The 20,295-nt window shown below is 51.9% G+C and overlaps 1 protein-coding gene across 1 annotated transcript; it reads right to left on the bottom strand.

Moving 5' to 3' along the window:
* Positions 1-755: 755 nt before the first annotated feature.
* Positions 756-8,630, bottom strand: KRT85 (keratin 85). Its single transcript, XM_003988734.5, has 9 exons — positions 8,131-8,630; positions 5,685-5,893; positions 5,045-5,105; positions 4,820-4,915; positions 3,940-4,104; positions 3,554-3,679; positions 2,910-3,130; positions 2,157-2,188; positions 756-1,754 (listed from the first exon to the last, which is right to left on the bottom strand). Exons 1-9 carry the CDS (start codon positions 8,548-8,550, stop codon positions 1,561-1,563), a joined length of 1,524 nt encoding a protein of 507 aa, XP_003988783.2. The 5' UTR covers positions 8,551-8,630; the 3' UTR covers positions 756-1,560.
* Between the last annotated feature and the right edge of the window lie 11,665 nt (positions 8,631-20,295).

Raw genomic sequence — 20,295 nt, forward strand, 5'->3', positions numbered from 1 at the left:
CCTGACATATCCTGGAGCCCCATCCTGGGACTTAGTTGGGGGTCAGAGCTAGGAGGAGATCCTTCCTGCCCTCAAGGAACTTTTGATCCAGTCTCCAGATACACGCAGTGACCTCCCTGGCCCTGAGCCACAAAGTCAGAACCAGACATCCTCGGAGTGGGAGACGGTGTGGGGCAGGGGTAGGAGGGTGGTGTGTGGGGGATGGAGGGTAGAAAGGGCGAGAGCAGAGAGCACTGGGCAAAGGGAGGAGCGGTGTGGGATGGCCTCTGTGTCCAGGCAGGATGGTCAGGGGCGGCTTAGAGGGTGGGCTTGTCTCTGTGGGATGGAGCTGGCATCTGGGAAGATTAGCACTGGGAAGGGCCAGGTTGCCCAGGACTGAGTAGCAGGTGTGGAAAGAGGAGAAAGAGGGAGCCTGCGCTTAGCATAAGGATCACAAATGCATGCTGGGAAGTGGTCTGAACCAGGTGGCGGGGGGTGAGAACAATGAATTTGGGGTGGGATTCTGGCTGCTGGGGGCCTGGTGGGTGGGAGCAGAGAGCAAAAGGCCAAGGGGAGAGCTGGAGCTGTGGTCCAGGCCTGACTGGACTGAGGAAGAATGAGCTGGAATCAGGCTGTGGAAGCGGAGGAGAAGAGGCAAAATCACTGGAGGGCTAGGGAAACGTTGCTCTGGGGCTGGAAAGGATTGGCCCCCTGGAGACCGGGCTGTCTCACGGGTGGGGGTGGGGCGGAGTCACTGTCATTCGCAAGACTACATATCCTTGCATGGAAGCAGCATTTATTGAAACACAGGCTGAGACAACCCAGAAGGCAAGGCACCCACAGACAGTCGTAACAAGAGGGAGACTCAGGAAGTGGCCTCAACCTTCTCCATCCCACCGGCTCTGCATTGTACAGACCCCCTCCTGCACCAGCAGGGGGAGATCTGGAACAACCTTGGAGTTTTCTTTGAAATGTATACAGGTGCAATGAATAGCAAGACCTGTCCCAAGTCAAAAAGATTTCCCCTCTGTAATGGGCCCCTCAACCGGGAGGTCCCCTGAGGAGTTTGGCTGGGACAGGTTAACCCGAAGAAGGCAGTCAGTTAGAGAGACAAGCAAAACTCAAAGGGACATAACCCTTGGGGCAAGTGCTTCCCGCAGACCTCCCTGCCAGGAGGGGGTAGCTGCTGGGAGGGAGAACTTGGTCTCAGATTCTCAGGTTGTGGGACACTTGGCTGGATGTTAGGCTCACTCCTTGTCTCAGGGGAAGGTCAAGCTCCCATGAAGTCCAGCCACCCTGGGTGATTGGTAGTGTCCCATAGAGGTTGGAGAATAATACGGGTGGTTTGGCCCCGGGGTATTTTGGAATCAGATTGGAGGTATGGGAAGGGCTGGGAATGACTCTCTAACTGAAGGCCGGAGGAGAACCAGGAAACAACTCCCTAAAACCAGCAGGTGGCAGAGCGCGGCCGAGGGTCTTTCCCTCTGTAGGAACATGTGGAAGATTCCGGAAGCAAGCACACGATTTCCATTCACACACCATCCCGCGCTCCGGGGAAGAGAACGCAGGCGGCCGGGGACTCTACGCAAAGCGGACAGACCGGCTGCTCCCGCAGCTGAAGCTGGCGGAGCGGGGCTGGCAGGGGGCACAGGAGTCGGGCGCCATCACCGTGATGCTGCCTCCGGTGGCCACGGGGCCAGAGGCAATATGGCGTCCAGGGGTGGTGCTGCATGTGAGGCCCCCGCAGGAGACTCCGCCACGGGAGCTGCTGACGCCTGTGGGGACAGAGGGGACACAGAGGGTGAGTGGCCTGCCCTGACCTCACCAACGAAGGGACTTCCGCATAGCAGGAGCTTCCTCCTCCAGAAAGAAGTTTACTGGTTAATGACTGAGGTCCGGCTCCTCTCAGCATCTCAGTCCTTCTAGGGGGCTGGGGCAGGGAGGAAGCAAGGACCCCCATCCAGAGGGGCAAAGCTGCCTGGCCCTATTTCCATGGCCTGCAGTTCACATCGCCACCAGTTGAGGGCGCTCAATGCGTCCATCCCTAACTCCGGAGGAGCTCCCTGGTGAGGAGCCCGCGGAAGAGACACCCCCGTCCCTGTCGGGAAAGCATTCCAAGTTCAGTTTTGCCCGTTCACAAAGCCATTTTTCTGGAGGATGTTCAAGCAGATACTTACAGACATTCACGGAGCCCACACCTTCACACAGCCTGTGGGGAAAGAAAACTCGGTGAGTTCTGGACACGGAGCTGGAGTCCTTGAGGCAGGGACAGAGAAGGCCCTCCTGGGTCCGGATCCTGCCCTCCCCCGAGAGGCAGGGAGGGCTCCCCACAGTCTACGTTTCGCAATCACCTTCTCTCTCTAACCGTTCTCTGAGCACAGAGACAAGGCCTTCTGATTTCCAGCAGAGGTGGGCACCATGATGAACTCTGCCGGCTGCCGCCAGTCTGAGCGACCCTGCACCCTGAGTGCTGGTCAGGCTCACAGGAAGGAGAGTCCAATCAGATGCAGCAGTGTGTGTGGAAGGGCTTTGTGCCAGTGAAGAGCTAGTACACACGGAGTGCATTGTCCTTATGGTGCCCGAGCCCCGTGTAGGAAGCTTCTGGAAAAACTGGGTTTGAGAGGCACGTGACTTGGCCACACGTCCTGCCTCTTGCACTTGTTACCTGTGGCCACGAGGAAGTCACTGCACGCTGAGCCTTATTTCCTCGTCTTTGGATGTGAAAAGTGACACCTACCTCATTGGATTGTGAAGATTACAAGGGGCACTTAGCACAGGCCGACGCATAGTACGTGTCTGATAAATTATGACTATTCTCAAAGCTTGAGCTGTCCTAGCAGTGGGTAGAGATGTAGCTCACACTTGGGCTGAGGGAAGCCCCCTCCCAGGGGACCCGGGCCTCCTATGGGCCAGATCCTCCTTAGCCCTACCTGTGCTCCTCGCCCTCCAGCAGCCGCCTGTAGGTGGCGATCTCGATGTCCAGGCCCAGCTTGGAGTTCATCACCTCCTGGTACTCCTTGAGCAGGCAGGCCATGTCCTGCTTGGCCTTCTGCAGGGCGGCCTCCAGCTCGGCCAGCTTGCAGCGGGCGTCGCTCAGGGCCGCCTCGCCCTGCTGCTCTGCCTCGGCCACGGCAGCCTCCAGCTTGGCCCGCTATGAGGAAGGAGATGTGAGGGCAAGGATGAGACAGAGAAGGCGCAGCTCAGCTCACCTGGACTGAGGGAGCGGGGGCAAGGGGAGCAGGGTCCAGAGAGAAGTTAGGCTAACTACGTACGACCAGGTATTTAATGAGACCTTGGACATGAGGAAGGAGACGGGAGCTTTCACCTTCTCTCTCTGGTGGTGGTTGCTGAGTGGCCAAGGGGATTGGGGGGTGACATCAGTGATATGGCTTCTCCCGCTTCAAGTGCCGTGTGATTTGGTTGGGTCCCTGCTTCTTCACAGGCACGCTGTGAGGCCTCATTTGGGCCAGGCTTTTGCCCTCCTGGGGGCAAGGTGCCCGGGGCTGCAGTTTGCCTGTGCAGACTGTGATCTACACCCCCTCACCCCCCCCCCCCCAACCCTCTCATACCATACCTGACACTTGGCATTCTCGATCTCAGCGGTCAGCCTCTGGATCATGCGGTTCAGCTCGTTCATCTCCTCCTTGGTGCGGCGCAGGGTCTCCCCGTGCCGGATCACCGTGGCCTTCATCTCCTCGCACTGGGGGAAGCAGAGGTGCTCCTGAGGCTCAGGATGGAGGTTCCCACCCGTTCAGACACCACAGATGGTTGGTAGGTTGCACAGTGCTCAGCCTGTGCAACTATACGTGGCAGCCCTGCTCTGCCATCCAAACTGAGAGATGTCTGTCCTCTTACCATCCCTACAAATCGAAATCCCCAGACAACAGAGGCCTTCTTTAATATATATCTGGCAGCCTGCCCACTGTCACGTCCAGAAGGCAGGTGTCCTCTGCCCCTCACCTTGCTGCGGTACCAGGACTCGGCCTCAGCCCGGCTGCGGCTGGCGATGTCGTCGTACTGAGCCTTGATCTCGGCCACAACGCAGTCCATGTTCAGGTCCCGGCTGTTGTCCATCTTGACGATGACCGAGGTGTCTGAGATGTGGGCATGGAGAACCTGGAGCTCCTGGGGGCCAACAGTCAATGCGTTTGGGTCTGGTGCTTGGTCTGGGCCATGGGCTCCACCCCTAGGGGCAGTGTCCACTCTCTGGAGGGGGCACTGGTCATGCATGTTACATGACTCCTGCTCCACGTGCTTCCCTTTCCCCCCTTCATTCACACACAGGTACGTCATAAAACAAGAAAGCTGGGAGGGGCCCCAGAGAGGAGCTGGGGACAGCTCCGTGCACTTAACAAATGGGAAAACTGAAGCCCAGCAGGTGGAAAAGACCTGACTCAAAGTCACCCAGCTGGGTAGCTGGGGTTTGAATGCCGAGACCAGTGATCTGTCCATTCATTAAGACCCCCTCTCTAACTGGAGACCCACCCTGACCACCGCCACCCTCACATATGTACTTTCATATCCATGTACAGACTGACACGCCCCCAGACCAGCACACGGGCACACACTGCAACAACAACTCCACAGACGTGGGGAAGCCCAAGCACGCACACACTCTCCTTGGCCCTGAAACACGCGTGCCAGGCTCTCCCTGGGTACATACATACCCGTGTCTGTCACAGCCGTGCAACATGGCTCTCTCGGATGTCTGTGCATGTTTTCTCGTGCTTACATCACCCACATCGGGAAAACACGTGCACACGGTGCACTGTCTCCCCTCTTTCTCAGGTCCCCCACCTCCCCTCTACCTGCCCTGGCTGGTCGGTAGGGGCCCCCTTACCTCATCGTAGAGGCGCTTCAGGAAGCTAGACTCCTCCACCAACGCCTCCACATTGGCCTCCAGGTCTGATTTCCGCAGGTAGGCGCAGTCCACGTCCTGGTGGTGGAGGGAAAGGGAGGGTGTGTGTGTGTGGGAGGCCTCTGCGGTCAGTGTGGTGACCGTGCCCCGATGGAGGCTGGCCAGATGGGTCCCCCTCCCTCCCTGCCCCATGATCAGCCCCCTCACCTTCTTCAGAACCACGAACTCGTTCTCTGCCGTGGCTCTCAGAGCCACCTCCTCTTCATACCTGGGTTTGGGAGGGTAGAGAGGGGTCACAGCTGAGGGGTTGGGGCTTGGATACTGTCCCAGCTTCCAGGCAAGCTCTTCCAGGGCTCAAAAGGGATTGTCCCTGTGAACGTTATCTTGTCCTCTCCATGGTCTAATTTGTGCATTATTTCACTTGGGCTAACCTTTGTCCCAGCCTGGCTCAATCCATCCCAGTCCTGCTGTGTCTGGGATGAGATCAGGGAATGCATACTCTGTTCCCTCTCCTAGAGCCAAAGAGAGCCAGTGCCCTGGGCAGTGAGAACACAGAGCGAACATCGTAACGCCAGCTGGGCCGGGTAGGAGCACAGAAAACTGTAGAACTCCATTGGGTTTCCTCTCCTCACTCCCCGTGAAAGCAGCTCTAAGCTCCACAGGGCCTCCAAGGTGTAGAGTGGGGCCAAAGAATCGGAAGAAACCCAGGCCCCGCCCCAGACAGTCCCTTCCTCAGGTTCCAGGCAGCCCCTGCTGCCAGACAGGCAGGATTCTTAAGCTGCTTCAACAAGGTTGAGGATGGAGGCTTCCTACTCTCCCTGTGTTCCCCCAGCCCGGCCGCACTCACTTCTTCTTGTAGCCCTCCAGCACCTCCTGCACGTGGTTGAGCTCCGAGGCCAGCCTCCCGCTGTCGGCCTCCACGCACTCGGCCTCCCGCCTCAGCGTCTCGATGTAGCCATTGAACAGGGGCTCCATGTTGCTCTCACAGCAGCGCTGGTTCTGGTAGAACTGCCACTTGGTCTCCAGAAGCTTGTTCTGCTGCTCCAGGAAGCGCACCTGCCGCCCAGGGTGTGAGGATGGGACTCAGGGGGAACCCAGGAAGTGCCTGGTGCCCTGGCGATCTTTCTGCCCTTGGTCCTCACTGAACAGCCAGGGCCAGCCAAGGGCCAAGCATGGGGTTGAGTCTCTGTGACTCAAGGGGACCTGCTCCCGGCCTCCAGGAGGCACTGTGGGTGTGGGGGAAAGCGCCCTGGGGCTTGAGGCCAGAGGTCTGGTTCAAGTCCAGGTCTGCCACTTTAAGTGGGCAGGTCGTCTAACCTTTTGGGGCTTTGTTTTCTCATTTCTAAACCAGAGACGATAATAGTGCCTCCCTTAGAGTTGTAAAGACTGAACAAGTTAATACATGCAAAGTGCTTAGAACATTTTTGACACATGGTAAATGCTCAACTAATTTAACCATGACTATAATGAGCAGTTCCTCATTTATTAAATTATGCAACACTTATTGAAAGTTTAGTGTGTGGTGCTAGGGCCCATGCTAAGATACACACACACACACACACACACACACACACACACACACACCTGTCTATATCTACAGTTGACCTGGAACAATGCAGGGGTTAGGGGCACTGACACCTCCCCTCCCCGCCCCCACACAGTTGAAAATTTGCATATAACTTTTGACTCCCCTAAAACTTAACTACTGTTAGCCTCCTGTTTGACGGGAAGCCTTACTGCTAACGGAAATAGTCGAGTAACCTGTGTTTTGTTTCTGTATTAAATATTGTATTCATCCGACAAAGTAAGCTAGAGAAAACACGTTCCTAAGAAAATCACAAGGAAGAGAAAATACATTTACAGCACTGCACTGTATTTACCAGAAAAAATCCTCTTATAAGTGGATCTGTTCAGTTGCGACCCGTGCTGTTCAAGAGTCAACTGTGTATGTATCTCTATCGGTCTCTACCTACCCGTCTATCAATTACATTCCATTCTCACAACCCTTTGGGGGGGGGCAGATATTATAACCCTTCTAGTACAGATGGGGGACACTGGGATGCCTAGCTCATTGCCCCACAAAGGTAAGTGAGAGTCGGGGTCTGCTGTCTCTGGAGTCTCCTTTGCCTGCCCCACCATAGTATGCCTAAGCAGCTCCTCTAAACTGTCTCAGCTTCAATTTGATATTTAAAAAAAAAAAAAAATGAAGGGGCGTCTGCGTGGCTCAGTTGCTTAAGCGTCCGACTCTTGGTTTCAACTCAGGTCACGATCTCATGGTTTGTGGGCTCGAGCCCCACGTTGGGCTGTGTGCTGACAGTGTGGAGCCTGCTTGGGATTCTCTCTCTTTCCCTCTCTCTATGTCCCTCCCCCGCCTGAGCATGCTCTCTCTCTCAAAATAAACAAACATTAAGCAAAATGGAGATAATAACACCTACCCCACTGGGTCATTCTGAGGATGAACTAAACTCACTAAGATCCCCTGACTCCAACCCCAGAGCTGGGTCCCATCTATTCTGCCAGAGTGAGGCCACGTGGACAGAGGGGCCAGCACAAAGGGAGGCGCATGGGTGGCTTTCTTGGGAGGCAGCCTCATGGCATCTGTGGGGTTCCTCCCACCAGCCTGGGTGCCCCTCTTCCACATTCCCAGCCCTCCATCCATGAAGGCGGCTGTGCCAACCTTGGCTGGTTAAGTGTCACACCCCCTTGTCCACTGTCGTCCTGGGAGAATAATGCTGACAGCGGATGTTCATTGAGCACCTACTACGTGCCAGCGTTTTTCAAGCACGAACCCGTCAATGCTCACAACAAGCACGTGAGGCTGGTTCTGTTATCCAGACAAGTCACAAGCCCGAGGTCTCACGCTGCCGAGGGGCAGAGCAAAGATAGGGAGGTGGCGTGGCTGTGAGCCGTGCCCCCGCCCCCACTTCCCCCGAGCTGCCTGGCGGGAAGCCATATGCCTTTTGCTCTTTAACTCTCCCCCTTTTCTCCCACTCTCGCAGCAGCCAGTGCCCAATCCAGTTTTGGGGGGGGACCTCTGATATTCCTGTGTTGTCTTGTCTCCAGAAGCGCACACAGACTTTAGATCATAGACTCCGTTTCTGGACCACACCGGGCCCTCGGTTGCACTTTGTTGGAATTAAGAGACAGAAACCGATCCTTTGCCTATGTTGGCCTGCAATTCTCTCCCTCTGTCTCGAACCTGGCTCCATGCTGTCTCCCCAACACACGGGGACCTTCCCGAGGGGAGGGCAGGCCAGGGCCTTCTCTGGATCATCATCCCAGGCCTCACTGACCTTGTCGATGAAGGCAGCGAACCGGTTGTTGAGACACTTGATCTGCTCCTTCTCCTCGTGCTTCACGCACTGCGCATTGGGGTCGATCTCCAGGTTGAGGGGCGTGAGGAGGCTCTCGTTGACCGACACGCTGGTGATGCAGGGCGGGCTGGGCCCGCACACGCCGCCGGAGCGGTAGCCGAAGCTGCGGCCGCAGGAGCCGGCGCGGAAGCCGCCCACGGCCATGCGGGGCCCGCAGGAGCCCAGGTTGGAGAGGCTGCGGCTGCCGAAGCCCGTCAGCCCCCGGTAGCAGGACACCCCTCGGTAGGGTGCCGCGCTGATGCAGCAGCGGTTGCCAGTTTTGGGGGCCACAGCCGAGCAGGAGCTGAAGGTCCTGGTGACCCCACATCCTGGGCTGATCCGGTAGGAGCGGCAGGACATCGTGCGGGTCTGAGCAGAGGCTGAGTGCCGCGGGAATGAGCGAAGTCTTCGGTGCGCTGCTTAGGATCCTCTGGCCTCTCTGATCCTCCCTGGTCCTTTTATTGGTGGGGAGAGCTGGGGTTGGCTGCATAAAAGGAGTGAAAAGCCATTTTATGTTGTTTATTGGCTTGGGGAGTTTGCCAGCAACTCCCCAAAGACTCATCTTAAAGGTGAGCTCAGCGGCGACTCGGGGCCTCCGTAAAAGTATTGAAGATGTTATTAGGGACACTGTGTTTGCACTTTTCATCTTCAAAGCTCTTTTACGTACATTAAGTAATTAATTTTCTCTCAGTCTCAGATGGCCCCAACCCACACTTGGAGACGGATTTGAACTCCATAACTGTCTGAGGTGGCTGGCGTTGGGGTCGAGGCCGTGGCCGCTGTCTCAAGTGGGGGAGGTCTAGGGCCCCAGTTGGGGCGAGATCCCGCGAACGCATTACCTCTGTCCTTCCGGGCTCCACGCAGGACACGTTCTCAAGTAAATCACTGTGACGGATCTGGCAAGTCGAACCCACCCAGGCGTGATTGCCTGGAAGGTGGTTCAGATCCGTGGGACCGTTTTGACCATGCTCCCTGCAGGACAGAGGGCTAGAGCACATGGTCTCTTAGAACCTTCTGGATTCCAGCCCAGAGGCTCTGTTTCAGAGCCTTCGCTTCTCACCCAGCAATTTGCAAACCACTCAACTCTCAGTGGCCACAATAATGGCCACTTGCGGATAATGGGGAACCTTTCCTCTTAGCCACTTTCTCCCAAGGGACGGCAAGGAGGGAAGAAGCCAGTCCTGGGATAACCTGGCTTCTGCGAACTTGCTTTGGGCACCTTCTCTTGGCTCTTTAAGAAGAAACGGGTTCTCTGAGTCTCTCTTCCTGCCAAGACTACCAGCCAGAGGAGGGGCGCATCTTGTCACTGTCATCCCTAGAGAAACCTTTAGAGATGGGGGCAGGAAAGAGGCTTTTTTTCTGTTCAGAGGACATCGTGATTTCTGGCTCCCGGGGGCTGTGGGAGCCTAGCTCCTCCTAACGTCCCTGCTTTCCTGTTTATCCTGGAGCCACTTATTAGGATCAGGATTGCTATTCTTTTAAGGTTCATTGAGCACAAAGCTGGGGGATGTGGTCTTTGCCCCCAGGGAGGCCAGCTGGGCACCCGAGGTGTTAGGAGCTTCTAGAAGAAAGGAAGAAGGGCAGAGGAATTTCCTCGGAGGGGTGACAACCCCTCCCAGAGCCAATCATTGCCACTGCCTGCATCCTCCCTCAGGTGCCTGAAGGTCTGTTCTGCGCCTGCTCTCATCTCCACAGATGCCCCCCCCCCCCCGCAAGTCTTTACCCAGGACCAGGCTGATTGCCCTTTATCTCCACACCCCCCATGTGTTCTTTCAGGAGGGCAGAGAGACTTTGGGCAGCTGGTGGGGAGGAGCAGGCAGCCTTACCGGCTGGCCCCAAAGGATCTTCAGATTTGCTTCCCATCGGGAATGCCCCTACCACACCCCTGCACCCAGCAGAGAGTGGGTGTACTTCCTGCCCCACCCATGGTCTTCACCTCCCCTGCACATTTATGACTTCTTTACCCTTTCAAGGCTGCTTTTAATGTTTCCTTTAACCTGATTTCACTAGTATAAACATTGGAGGTGGAGTCTGGGGGCGGAGAGAGGAGTTCAGGGGCTGCTTCCCACCCCTTGGTGGGGGTGCTGCTGTCCTGGGTCCAGGGATGTATTCTGGCACCTTGGACAGTAAGCTCCTGACTGCCTGTTGTGTAGACCTGGATCTGGTGTGTAGGCCAAAAAGGATTTGGGCCCTTTGAACATGGTGGGGGGCCAGGGGGAGGGAGGATGGGCAGGTGTGGGAGGGGGAAGGTGGGTGGACTTTCTGCTCAGCCAGCTTGGAAAGCCCACAAAACTCTTCTCAACTCTAGTAAGCCTCTACTCTCCTTCAGCTTGTTGAAAAGGATGGACCTAGATCCATTTCTGCCTCTCCATGGGGGCAGGGGGGCAGGAGGGAGTGGAGGCTTTGTCCCAGAGGGAGGCTCCTGAGTCAGCTGCTCCCCATGCCTCCAACACACACACACACACACACACACACACACACACCCCTCCCAAACCTCCACCTCGAATTGGGCCTGGGCACTGAGGATGGGGAAGGGGATGCTGGGGGACTCAGGAGACGTGGGGAACAAGGGCTTGAGTGTTTCAGGAGTGAGGCCAGGCTCCAGCCTGGCATAGGGATGTGTGCATGGGAACTGGGCAAAGTTTGCATTGCTGTAGCTGGCAGCCGAGCCCAGGGCTGGTCGGGGCTGCTGGAGAAGTCTGTCTGCATGGTGGTTTGGACTGGAGCCACCAGGCCAGTCTGACACAGCTGCTCCGGTTGGGGGGGGGGGGGTTACGTAGACCCATGGGACCTGGGTCTTTGCTGTCTGGTTCTACCAAGAAAGGGACAGAGAAGCCATAGACCCATGCCTGGTTCTACTCATTACCCATGACCACCTCTGCTTATGGGACCAACTCTGGGGTGAGGGTCGACCTCCCTTCACTGGCCTCCTTCTCTTTTACTGCCACTGAGCCCTATAGGTTCCCAAGCCTCCTCTCTGGTCACACCTTTCCCTGGAATGTTCCTAAATGGCTGGCCACCTCTTCCAGGAAGCCTTTGTGAACTAGTCAGAGGGAGGCTGTGATTTCTCCTCCTGTCTCAGCAGACAGCTTGTAAAATGCCGTTTCCAGGGCTTCCCAGGTAACTCCAATTATCTCCTTCCACACCCACTTGTCTCGGGTGCTGTCATTCGTCCCCCTCTTTGGTCCTGTCCCCGCCTGCTCCCATATCTTTTGAAGGCCACATCCAGTGTCGGGAATATGCACTTAATAACCCACATCTCTCTTGCAACGTGAAATGCTCCTAAGAGGTCACTTCTTCCAGGAAGTCTTCGAGACCTAATTGAGTGAGAGAGATGCTTTACCCCACCCTGGAGACCCAGGCAACTTGCCCACTGCCCGCACAGCCCATTCAAGTTGGGCATCGCCCATCATCTCTGCTGGTCTCCACACTTTTTAGTTTTTGAATCGACACCATGTCCTGGTGCTGGGACACTGATCTTTAAGGGTTTTCTAGCTCCGTGACACTTTCTTTGGCTTTTATAAAACTTGGGCATGACTCAGTACCCTAGGTGAGAGGAGTGAGGTCTGAGCAGCCGGGAGGAGCTGGATGACCCACTGTGCTGTCCCCAGTGCATCCAGGACAGGGCCCTGCAGGGCCCATGCAGTCAGTACAGCCGCTCCCAGGCCTGCCCACCTTCCCTCTCACAGGCTTCCCTACAGGAACTTCAAGAATCCCCGTAGTTTCTTCCCAAACCCTATCCACGTACCTTCCTGCAGGTGGCTTTCCCTGGTGGCTTTGCTGTTGCCTGTGGCCACTCTGGGTCAGCTCATCAATGAATATAGGGCCTCTAATTTCAGAATCGGACCTTAGTAATGGTTTGGAAAAATTTTCTCTTACTCATTTTTTTTTTAAGTTTATTTATTTATTTGGAGAGAGACAGAGACAGTGCAAGTGGGGGACGAGCAGAGAGAGAGAGGGAGAGAGAGAGATTCCTAAGCAGATTCTGAGCTGCCAGCTCAGGGCCTGACACGGGGCTGGAATTCACGAACCATGAGATCGTGACCTGAGCCGAAACCAAGAGTCAGATGCTTAAACCGACTGAGCCACCCAGGCGTCCCTTCTTTTTTTTTTTTTTTTTTGTTTTTTAATTTTAATTTTAATTTTAATTTTTTCAACGTTTATTTATTTTTTGGGGACAGAGAGAGACAGAGCATGAACGGGGGTGGGGCAGAGAGAGAGGGAGACACAGAATCGGAAACAGGCTCCAGGCTCTGAGCCGTCAGCCCAGAGCCTGACGCGGGGCTCGAACTCACGGACCGCGAGATCGTGACCTGGCTGAAGTCGGACGCTTAACCGACTGCGCCACCCAGGCGCCCCGAGAGTGATCCCCTTAAAATAGGAAGCTGGAGCCTGTCATTCCTCTGTTCACATGCTTTGGTGATTCCCCATTTTGCTCAGAGTAAGACATAGTCCTCAGGATGCCCAACAGGGTCCTGTACCGCCTGACCCTGTTGTCCCCCTTTTCACGTCATCTCGCTCTCGGCCACCACACTGGCCTCCCGCTGCTCCCCGGACACGCCTGCAACGCTATTAACTCAGGGCCTTTGCACTGGCTGTTCCTTCCGCCCAGAATGTTCTTCCTTCAGTCTCAGGCTTGCTTCATTGTTACCTGTGGGTCTTCTCTTGCCTTCAAAGAGGCTCCCTGATGGTTCTTTATAAAATGGCAACTGTGGCCTCCCATCCCCAGGACGTTCTTTGTCAGGCCTATCTTGTTCTGATCTTTTTCTTCTGCATGGCACTTAACACCTTCTAACACTCAGTAATTGACTTATTTATTCTGTTTGATTATTGTCAGTCTTTCTTCTTACTCCCCCAGACAAGAAAACAAAAGTGCACAGGAGCAAAGACTTTGTCTGTTTTGTTCATTGGTGGTCCCCAAGCACTTAGAACAGCACTGGGAATATAGCAAGTGCTTAGTAAATATTTGTTGACTGACTGTGTAAGCGAATAGATACCTTAGATATGTTAGATATTTAATGTTGGCAGAAAATGAAGCCTTGTGGGAAGAACTGGCCTTTCAGCCCCAAGGAGCACACCCAGTTTGAAGCCCTCAGGGTTCAGAGCCCACCGAGGCTTTTTCCTGTGTGAGGTGGTGGTTTCTTGAACGCCTGTAGGGAACGAAGACTTACAGAGACACAGAATGGTGTAAACAGGGCTATGCTGGGCTGGTGAGAGAGAGGGTGGGTTTCTTTGTTAAAAATGCTATGCGTTGTTGTAATATTTGTGTCGCAAGCATGATTTTGGAGGATAAAATTGTTTTAAAAGATTCTAAACTGCCCACAAGAGCATTCGGCCAATGTAGTTGGAAAATCCCGTGCAGCGCCTCCTGGAAGGTTGGCGGCCAGCAGAGGGCAGCAAACCCCCACCACTGGCCCCGCGAGTCTGAGCCCAGGATGCAGAACGGGAGAGGCCGGCGAGAAGATGCTAAAAAGAGTCTGCTGACACTTCAGCATCCGCCCATGCTTGGTACCGGATTGGCAGAACTGCTGAACACAGCTACTCTCCATTAGTCATAAAACCAGAACCACCGCCACCGCCATCATGAAAACAGTAGCCATTTGCTGTGCACCCACTGTGTGCCAGGCTGGGTGCTGAGCCCCTCAGTTTTGTCACTGTGTGTCACCTCCGCAACGACTCTTTGAAGGAAAGAATATTTTCCCACTTTACAGACGAGGCAAGAGGCTTATTGAGATTGACACAACAACTATGTGGTGACCGGCATGGGCTCTGGAGTCCGAGCGCCTTTGTGTCCACCACTCACTCAGCCTCTCTGGGACTTGCTTCTGTCATCTGTCAAATAATCATGAAAGAATCTTAAGAGAGAATAATACAAGTACCTACCACATAATGTTATTGAGAGAATGAAGTGAGTTAAAGCATGAAAAATTCCTGCCTATTATTTAGGGCCACTGGTCACACAGCTGGTACCTGGAGCACCTGATAGTGGCTCTGCCCACACCAGAGTCCACGGGTTTGACCCCTATGTGATCCTTGGAGGAGGATTTTGGGGGACAATTGACCTCTTAACAATATTGAGTCTTCCAGTTCATGAAGAGCGCCTCTGTCCATTTACTTGTCATCTTTGATTTCTTTCGTTGTTGTTTTGTGATTTTCAGCACACAGATGGATCCTTCCCATACTTCGTAAAGGCTTATGCACACCGAAACATTTCACTTTGGGGGTGCTATTGCAAACGATACGTAAAGAATGTTTAATTTCCAACTGCTCTTTGCCTGGACATAGAAAGGCAGTTGGTTTTTGTATCTGGGCCTTGCATTCTGCAACCTTGCTAAACTATAGATTCAAGCTTCCCACGACCTCCTCTTTGGATCCCTTCTATTTGCGAGAGCAGCTCACAGAAGTCAGAGAAGCATTTTCCTTACTAGATTATTGTTTTATTATAAAAGGATGCAACCCAGGAACAGCCAGATGGAAGAGATGCTAGGGCACAGGGCTTTGCCACTCTCCCCACATCTCCATGGGTTCACCAACCCGGAAGCTCTCTGAGCCCAGTCCTTTTGGGTTTTTAGGGAGGCTTCAGTACCTCGTCCTGATTGATCCATTAAACCTCCAGCCCCTATTGATCCATTGAACCTCCAGCCCCCATCCCAACTCTGAGAAGTTTCAACCCTGTAATCACTGGTTTGGTCTCCTGGCAACTAGCCTCTCTCCTTAGGTACAGCCTAAAAGTCACCTTACTAACATAACAAAAGACAACTTTATCACTCTCCTCGCTTGGGAAATTCCAAGGGTTTCAGGATCCCTATGCCAGGAAGGGGCAAATCCAAATATCTATTTTTTATTATAAATCACAATACCACACGTGCCCATAAAGCCAGCCCTGTATTTGGGTTATTGATTTCATCTTGAATGAGATTTGGGAACTTGTGTTTTTCAAGAAATTAATCCATTTCCTCCAAGTTCCCAGCTTTATGGGCATAGAGCTGTTTGTAATACTCCTTTATTATCCTTTCAATATCTGCAGTGTCTGTAGAGCTGTCCCTCTTTTCACTCCCGATATTGCTAATTTTTGTCTGCTTTCTCCTGCCCCTTGCTCAGTTTGGCTGGAGGTTTCCCCATCTTACCAGTCTTCAGAAAGAACCAGCTGTCCAGTTGCATGACGTTGTCATTCTGCTTTTCAATGTCTGTTTTCTGCTTTTATCTTTCTTTTTAAAAAAAAATTTTTTTTTCAACGTTTATTTATTTTTGGGACAGAGAGAGACAGAGCATGAACGGGGGAGGGGCAGAGAGAGAGGGAGACACAGAATCGGAAACAGGCTCCAAGCCATCAGCCCAGAGCCTGACACAGGGCTCAAACTCACGGAGTGTAAGATCAGATCGTGACCTGGCTGAAGTCGGACGCTTAACCGACTGCGCCACCCAGGCGCCCCTGCTTTTATCTTTCTTATCTCCTTTCTTCTGCTTTCTCTATGTTTATGTTGCTATTCTTTTCCTAGTTTCTTAAGAGAGAAGCTTAAATAATTGATTTGAGACCCTACTTCTATTCTAATTTAAGTATGCAATGTGGTAAATTTCCCTCGAAGCACTGGGTTAGCCGGATCTTAAAATTTTGATATGCTGTGTCCATTGTCATTCAATGGAAATATTTTCTCATTGTCCTTGTGACTTTCTTTTTGGTCTCTGTTTTATTTAGAAGTGTGCTGCTTGATTTTCAACTATTTGGAGGTATCCTCGAGATGGTTCTGATACTGATATATAATTTAATACCATTATGGTTAGAGAACATGCTTTGTGTGGGGTTGGCTTTTTTAAAATTTGTTAAGATTTGTTTTGTGGCCCAGAAATGGGCTATTTTGGTAGATGTTCCCTGTTGTCACTTGAGAGGAATGTGTATTTTTTTTAAGTTTTGGGGTGGAATGTTCTATAAATGTCAGTTAAGTCAGGTTCATTGATAGTGTGGCTCAAGTCTTCTGTATTCCCATTGACTTTCTGTCTACTTGTTCTGTTGATTACTGAGAAAAAAGTGTTTAAATCAAGTATGATTGTGGATTTGCCCATGTTGATTTTCAGTTCTATCAGTTTGTGGCTTATGTGTTTTGAAGCTCTGTTATTAGGTGCATCTGCATTTAGAATTGTTATGTCTTCTTGCTGAATAGCCCCTTTTCATTTTTCTCTAACTTAAAAATATTTTTTCAATATTTGTTTCTCTTTATTTTTCATATTGGATAATTTCTATTGATCTGTCTTCAAGTTATTGACTTTCTTTTGTCCTCTCCTTTTTGTTGTAGAGCCCATTAAAATAGTTTTTAAATTTTATATGTAGTGTTTTTTTTGTTCTAACATTTCCATTTGGTTCTGTTTTTATAGTTTCTATTTTGTGCTGAGATTTCCTACCTTTTAATTCACTTCAAATGTGTTTAGTTTTATCTAATGAAACACCATTATAATAGCAATTTAAAATCTTTGTGTGATCATTCCAACATCTGTATCACCTTGGGAGTGGCATCTGTTGATTTTCTTTACCCCTTAAAACTTGGTCACATTTTCCTGCTTCCTTGATATCAAAACAATTTTAGATTGTATCTGGGACATTTTAAATCAAAAAAATTTTAGATTGTATCTGGGACATTTAAATCTATACATTTAAATGTATAGACTCTTGGTCCTGCTAAAACCCTCTGAAGAAGTTTATGTTTTGTTTTGTTTGTTTTAGTAGGGCATCTGCCTGCTTAGGTTCAGACTGAAGGTGCTCCATCTGCGGGAAGCAGTTCCAAACTTAGTCCAATTTTCCAAGCCTTTCTTTGCTTGCTGACTTGTGTCTGTCCTGTGTCTGTTCCACTGAGGGGTGTGTCTGAAACATGTGCAATGATTTCAATCTTACTTCAGTTCTCAAGGCTTTGGCTTGCTATTTGGGTCTCTTCATGCATGTGTTGCTCAAGGGAGAGCCCAAGACTTACACGAGTTGTGGGTTTACACACAGAGGAATCCCCTTCTCCAGCTTTCCTCTCTCCATCCTTCCTCTGTGAGGTCTGTTTTCCTGGCTCCTCCTTCCAGAAATATCAGGTTTCTCTTGGAGTCTCTGCTGCCATATCATGGCTGCTGCATGGCTTCATGACTGGAATCTGCTCTCAGGCCAAACCTAAGAGAGAAAAGAGGAAAACCTGAAGATTACCCCTTCATGTTTTCCTGTCCACAGTGGCCCCATTTCCTGCTTCCTCTGGCTGGAAAGATGGGGTTTCTATTAAAGTTATAGTTGATTGTGCTGATGGCTCACAGCCTTACCACGGGGGCCTGCCATGTGGGCAGAGGGGAAAGAAAAACATGGTTGCTTCTTCACTTTTGTCTTCCTGCCATGATCTACCTGCTTTTATTTACTTTTCAGAGTCCTCTAGTGTGTTGGATTTTATCCAGAGATTTTAGTTGTTATCAGTGGGAGAGACAGGCTGTAATAGGCTTACTTCATCATGGATGCAACTGAAAGTCAGCTTCGTTTTAACAGGATCACCTTGGCTGCTTTTTGAGAACATACTGAGGGGAGATGAGAAGAGAAACAGAGGGTCCAGACAGGAGGTTTCTGCAGCAGTCCAGGCAAGAATGGTGGTAATTTGGACCTCAGTGGTAGTCATGGAGGTGGTGAGAAGCAGTTGGATTCTGGATATGATTTGAAGATTAAGCGGACAGGATTTGCTGACGGATTTAATATGGGGATACAAGATAGAAAAAACGGTTTAAAGATGATTGTTAAGTGTTTTTTTGGCTTAAGCAACTGAAAGGAGATGCTGTTAATATGGAAGGAACAGTATGGAGGGGGAAGAAGGAAGGAGAAGAGCTTGTTTTTGGATGTGTTTAGTTTGAGATGCCCATTAGAGACACAAATGGAGATGTCAATAAGCAATCTGTTATATACCAGCCTGTAGTTAATGGGAGGTGTGGAATGGAGATATAAACTCAGGAGTCATTGACCTATGGATGACATTTAAAGCCATAACACTGACTGGGTGAGATCACCTATGGGGTAGGATAGAAAGAGAAGAGACAATGGGGCGCCTGGGTGGCGCAGTCGGTTGAGCGTCTGACTTCAGCCAGGTCACGATCTCGCGGTCTGTGAGTTTGAGCCCCGCGTCAGGCTCTGGGCTGATGGCTCAGAGCCTGGAGCCTGTTTCCGATTCTGTGTCTCCCTCCCTCTCTGCCCCTCCCCCGTTCATGCTCTGTCTCTCTCTGTCCCCCCAAAAATAAATAAACGTTGAAAAAAAAAAAAGAAAGAGAAGAGACGAAACGAATGACTGGAGCCTGAGGAGTCCCCATGTTGGCTTGCTGTCTGGTCTTAGAGATTGGAAGCCATGCTGTCCAAGGGGCATGTGTTAGTCAGGGTCCAATCGGGGGATAATACTGCACAGCAACTTGAACAGGGGAAGCTTAATATAGATAATATTAGGACTGGAGTCATGAGAGAGTGGCTAGTAAGAAGTCCAGAGAACTCTAGAGAGTATGGAATGACAGATGTAAGGGACAGTCACTACCTCTAGGGCCTCAAGGAAAAACCATTATTGAGCTCCTGGTCTCATTGGAGAGGGCACAGCCACTGCTCACTGGATTCCAGGGAGGTCACTGAGATGCCACATCAATGGAACTTGCTGGAAATCTCCCACCCAGAACTTAGGAGAAATCTACCCTCTAGGGTGCTGGGGAAAGCTTTTTAGGAAGAGGTGTTCTGCAGGGGCACTGGCTATGAAACTTCCCACGAAGGGTGCCGGGGAAGCTCCTGGCTGCTGGGTGCTGCTGCTGTGCATTGTGGGAGGCTGACATTACAGCAGCTGTCTGCGTGCAGGAATCTGGCAGTAGAGAAGCTGTTGAGAGAGCTCAATGGAAGGAAAGTCCTACTCCTGCAATGTGTCTCCAGTGTCTCTGGAAATGCCTACCGGTGTGGAGGTGGTATGGAGCTCCTGCAAGCAGGACGGTGGGTGGCTGGTGAGTCCAGGGCCAGATAGACCTTCAGCTGTGAGCAGAACAACATGCAAGTTCTCAGGTTGCTGGCTGAGGAGTGGGCAAGGCAGTATCTATAAAGATGAAGGGTGTGCTTCCTGCTCTCTGAGAAGGAGGACTCTCAAGGTGAGAGCGCACCTGGGCTGCCTCCTGCCCCCACCTGTGCTGTCCCTTGCAGGCTATGCTATATTCAGCCCCAGTGAGATCCCCAAACTGGGCGTGCTTTCTGCGACCTCCTGGGTTTTGCACACCTTGTTTCCTCTGATTGGAGTACTTCCTCCTTGTCAGTACGGCTAATTCATCATCCTTCACATCTCTGCTCTGACATGACATCTTCCAGGAAGCTTTTAATAATGCTCCTGGTCTAAGTCGGGCCTCTCCTCCGTGCATCGCAGCATGGATTCCACTCTTAACCCAGCACTTAGCATATCAAGTCATAAGTGCTTGTTTACCGGTCCATCTGTCAGCCTGTACTATAAGCTCTTTGAGGGCAGGGACGAAGTCTTGTTCACTGCTATTTTCTCAGCATTGTGTCTGATGTGTATTAAGCGTTTATCAAAAGTCTGGTGGATGAATGAATAAAAGAGGAGAGCCAGGGGGCACCTGGGTGGCGCAGTCGGTTAAGCGTCCGACTTCAGCCAGGTCACGATCTCGCGGTCTGTGAGTTCGAGCCCCGCGTCGGGCTCTGGGCTGATGGCTCAGAGCTTGGAGCCTGTTTCCGATTCTGTGTCTCCCTCTCTCTCTGCCCCTCCCCCGTTCATGCTCTGTCTCTCTCTGTCCCAAAAATAAATAAACGTTGAAAAAAAAAAAAAAAAGGAGAGCCAGCGTGGGGTGCATGGAACAGATGGCGAGGGAGGAAGTATATGCGCAGAACGCTCATGTTCCGCCATGTTAAAGAGTTTGGGCTTTCACTAGAAGACAATGGGGAGCCACTGAGGGCTATAAGTAGGGGAGAGCCATGATCAGTTTTCTATGTGAGTAAGGCCTTCCTAACAGCGTCATGGTGAGTGAGCCGGTTGGAGACAAGAGTGAGGACAGAAGGATGAGGGTCTTGTAATGATCCCAGAAGAAGTGGGGCTGGGGAGGCTGGGGAACAGGTAGAAGGGTTCGTGTTGGTCA

This window comes from Felis catus, chromosome B4, assembly GCF_018350175.1.
Source record: "Felis catus isolate Fca126 chromosome B4, F.catus_Fca126_mat1.0, whole genome shotgun sequence".
NCBI classification, from domain to species: Eukaryota; Metazoa; Chordata; class Mammalia; order Carnivora; family Felidae; genus Felis; species Felis catus.

Bases quoted from the DNA above. Each gene is read 5' to 3' on its own strand.
- KRT85 (XM_003988734.5), bottom strand. From the start codon at position 8,550: ATGTCCTGCCGCTCCTACCGGATCAGCCCAGGATGTGGGGTCACCAGG. The intron at 4,916-5,044 runs GTGAGGGGGCTG...CTCCACCACCAG, and splicing joins AGTTCGTGGTTCTGAAGAAG to GACGTGGACTGCGCCTACCT. The intron at 3,131-3,553 runs GTATGGTATGAG...CCTTCCTCATAG, and splicing joins TCGAGAATGCCAAGTGTCAG to CGGGCCAAGCTGGAGGCTGC.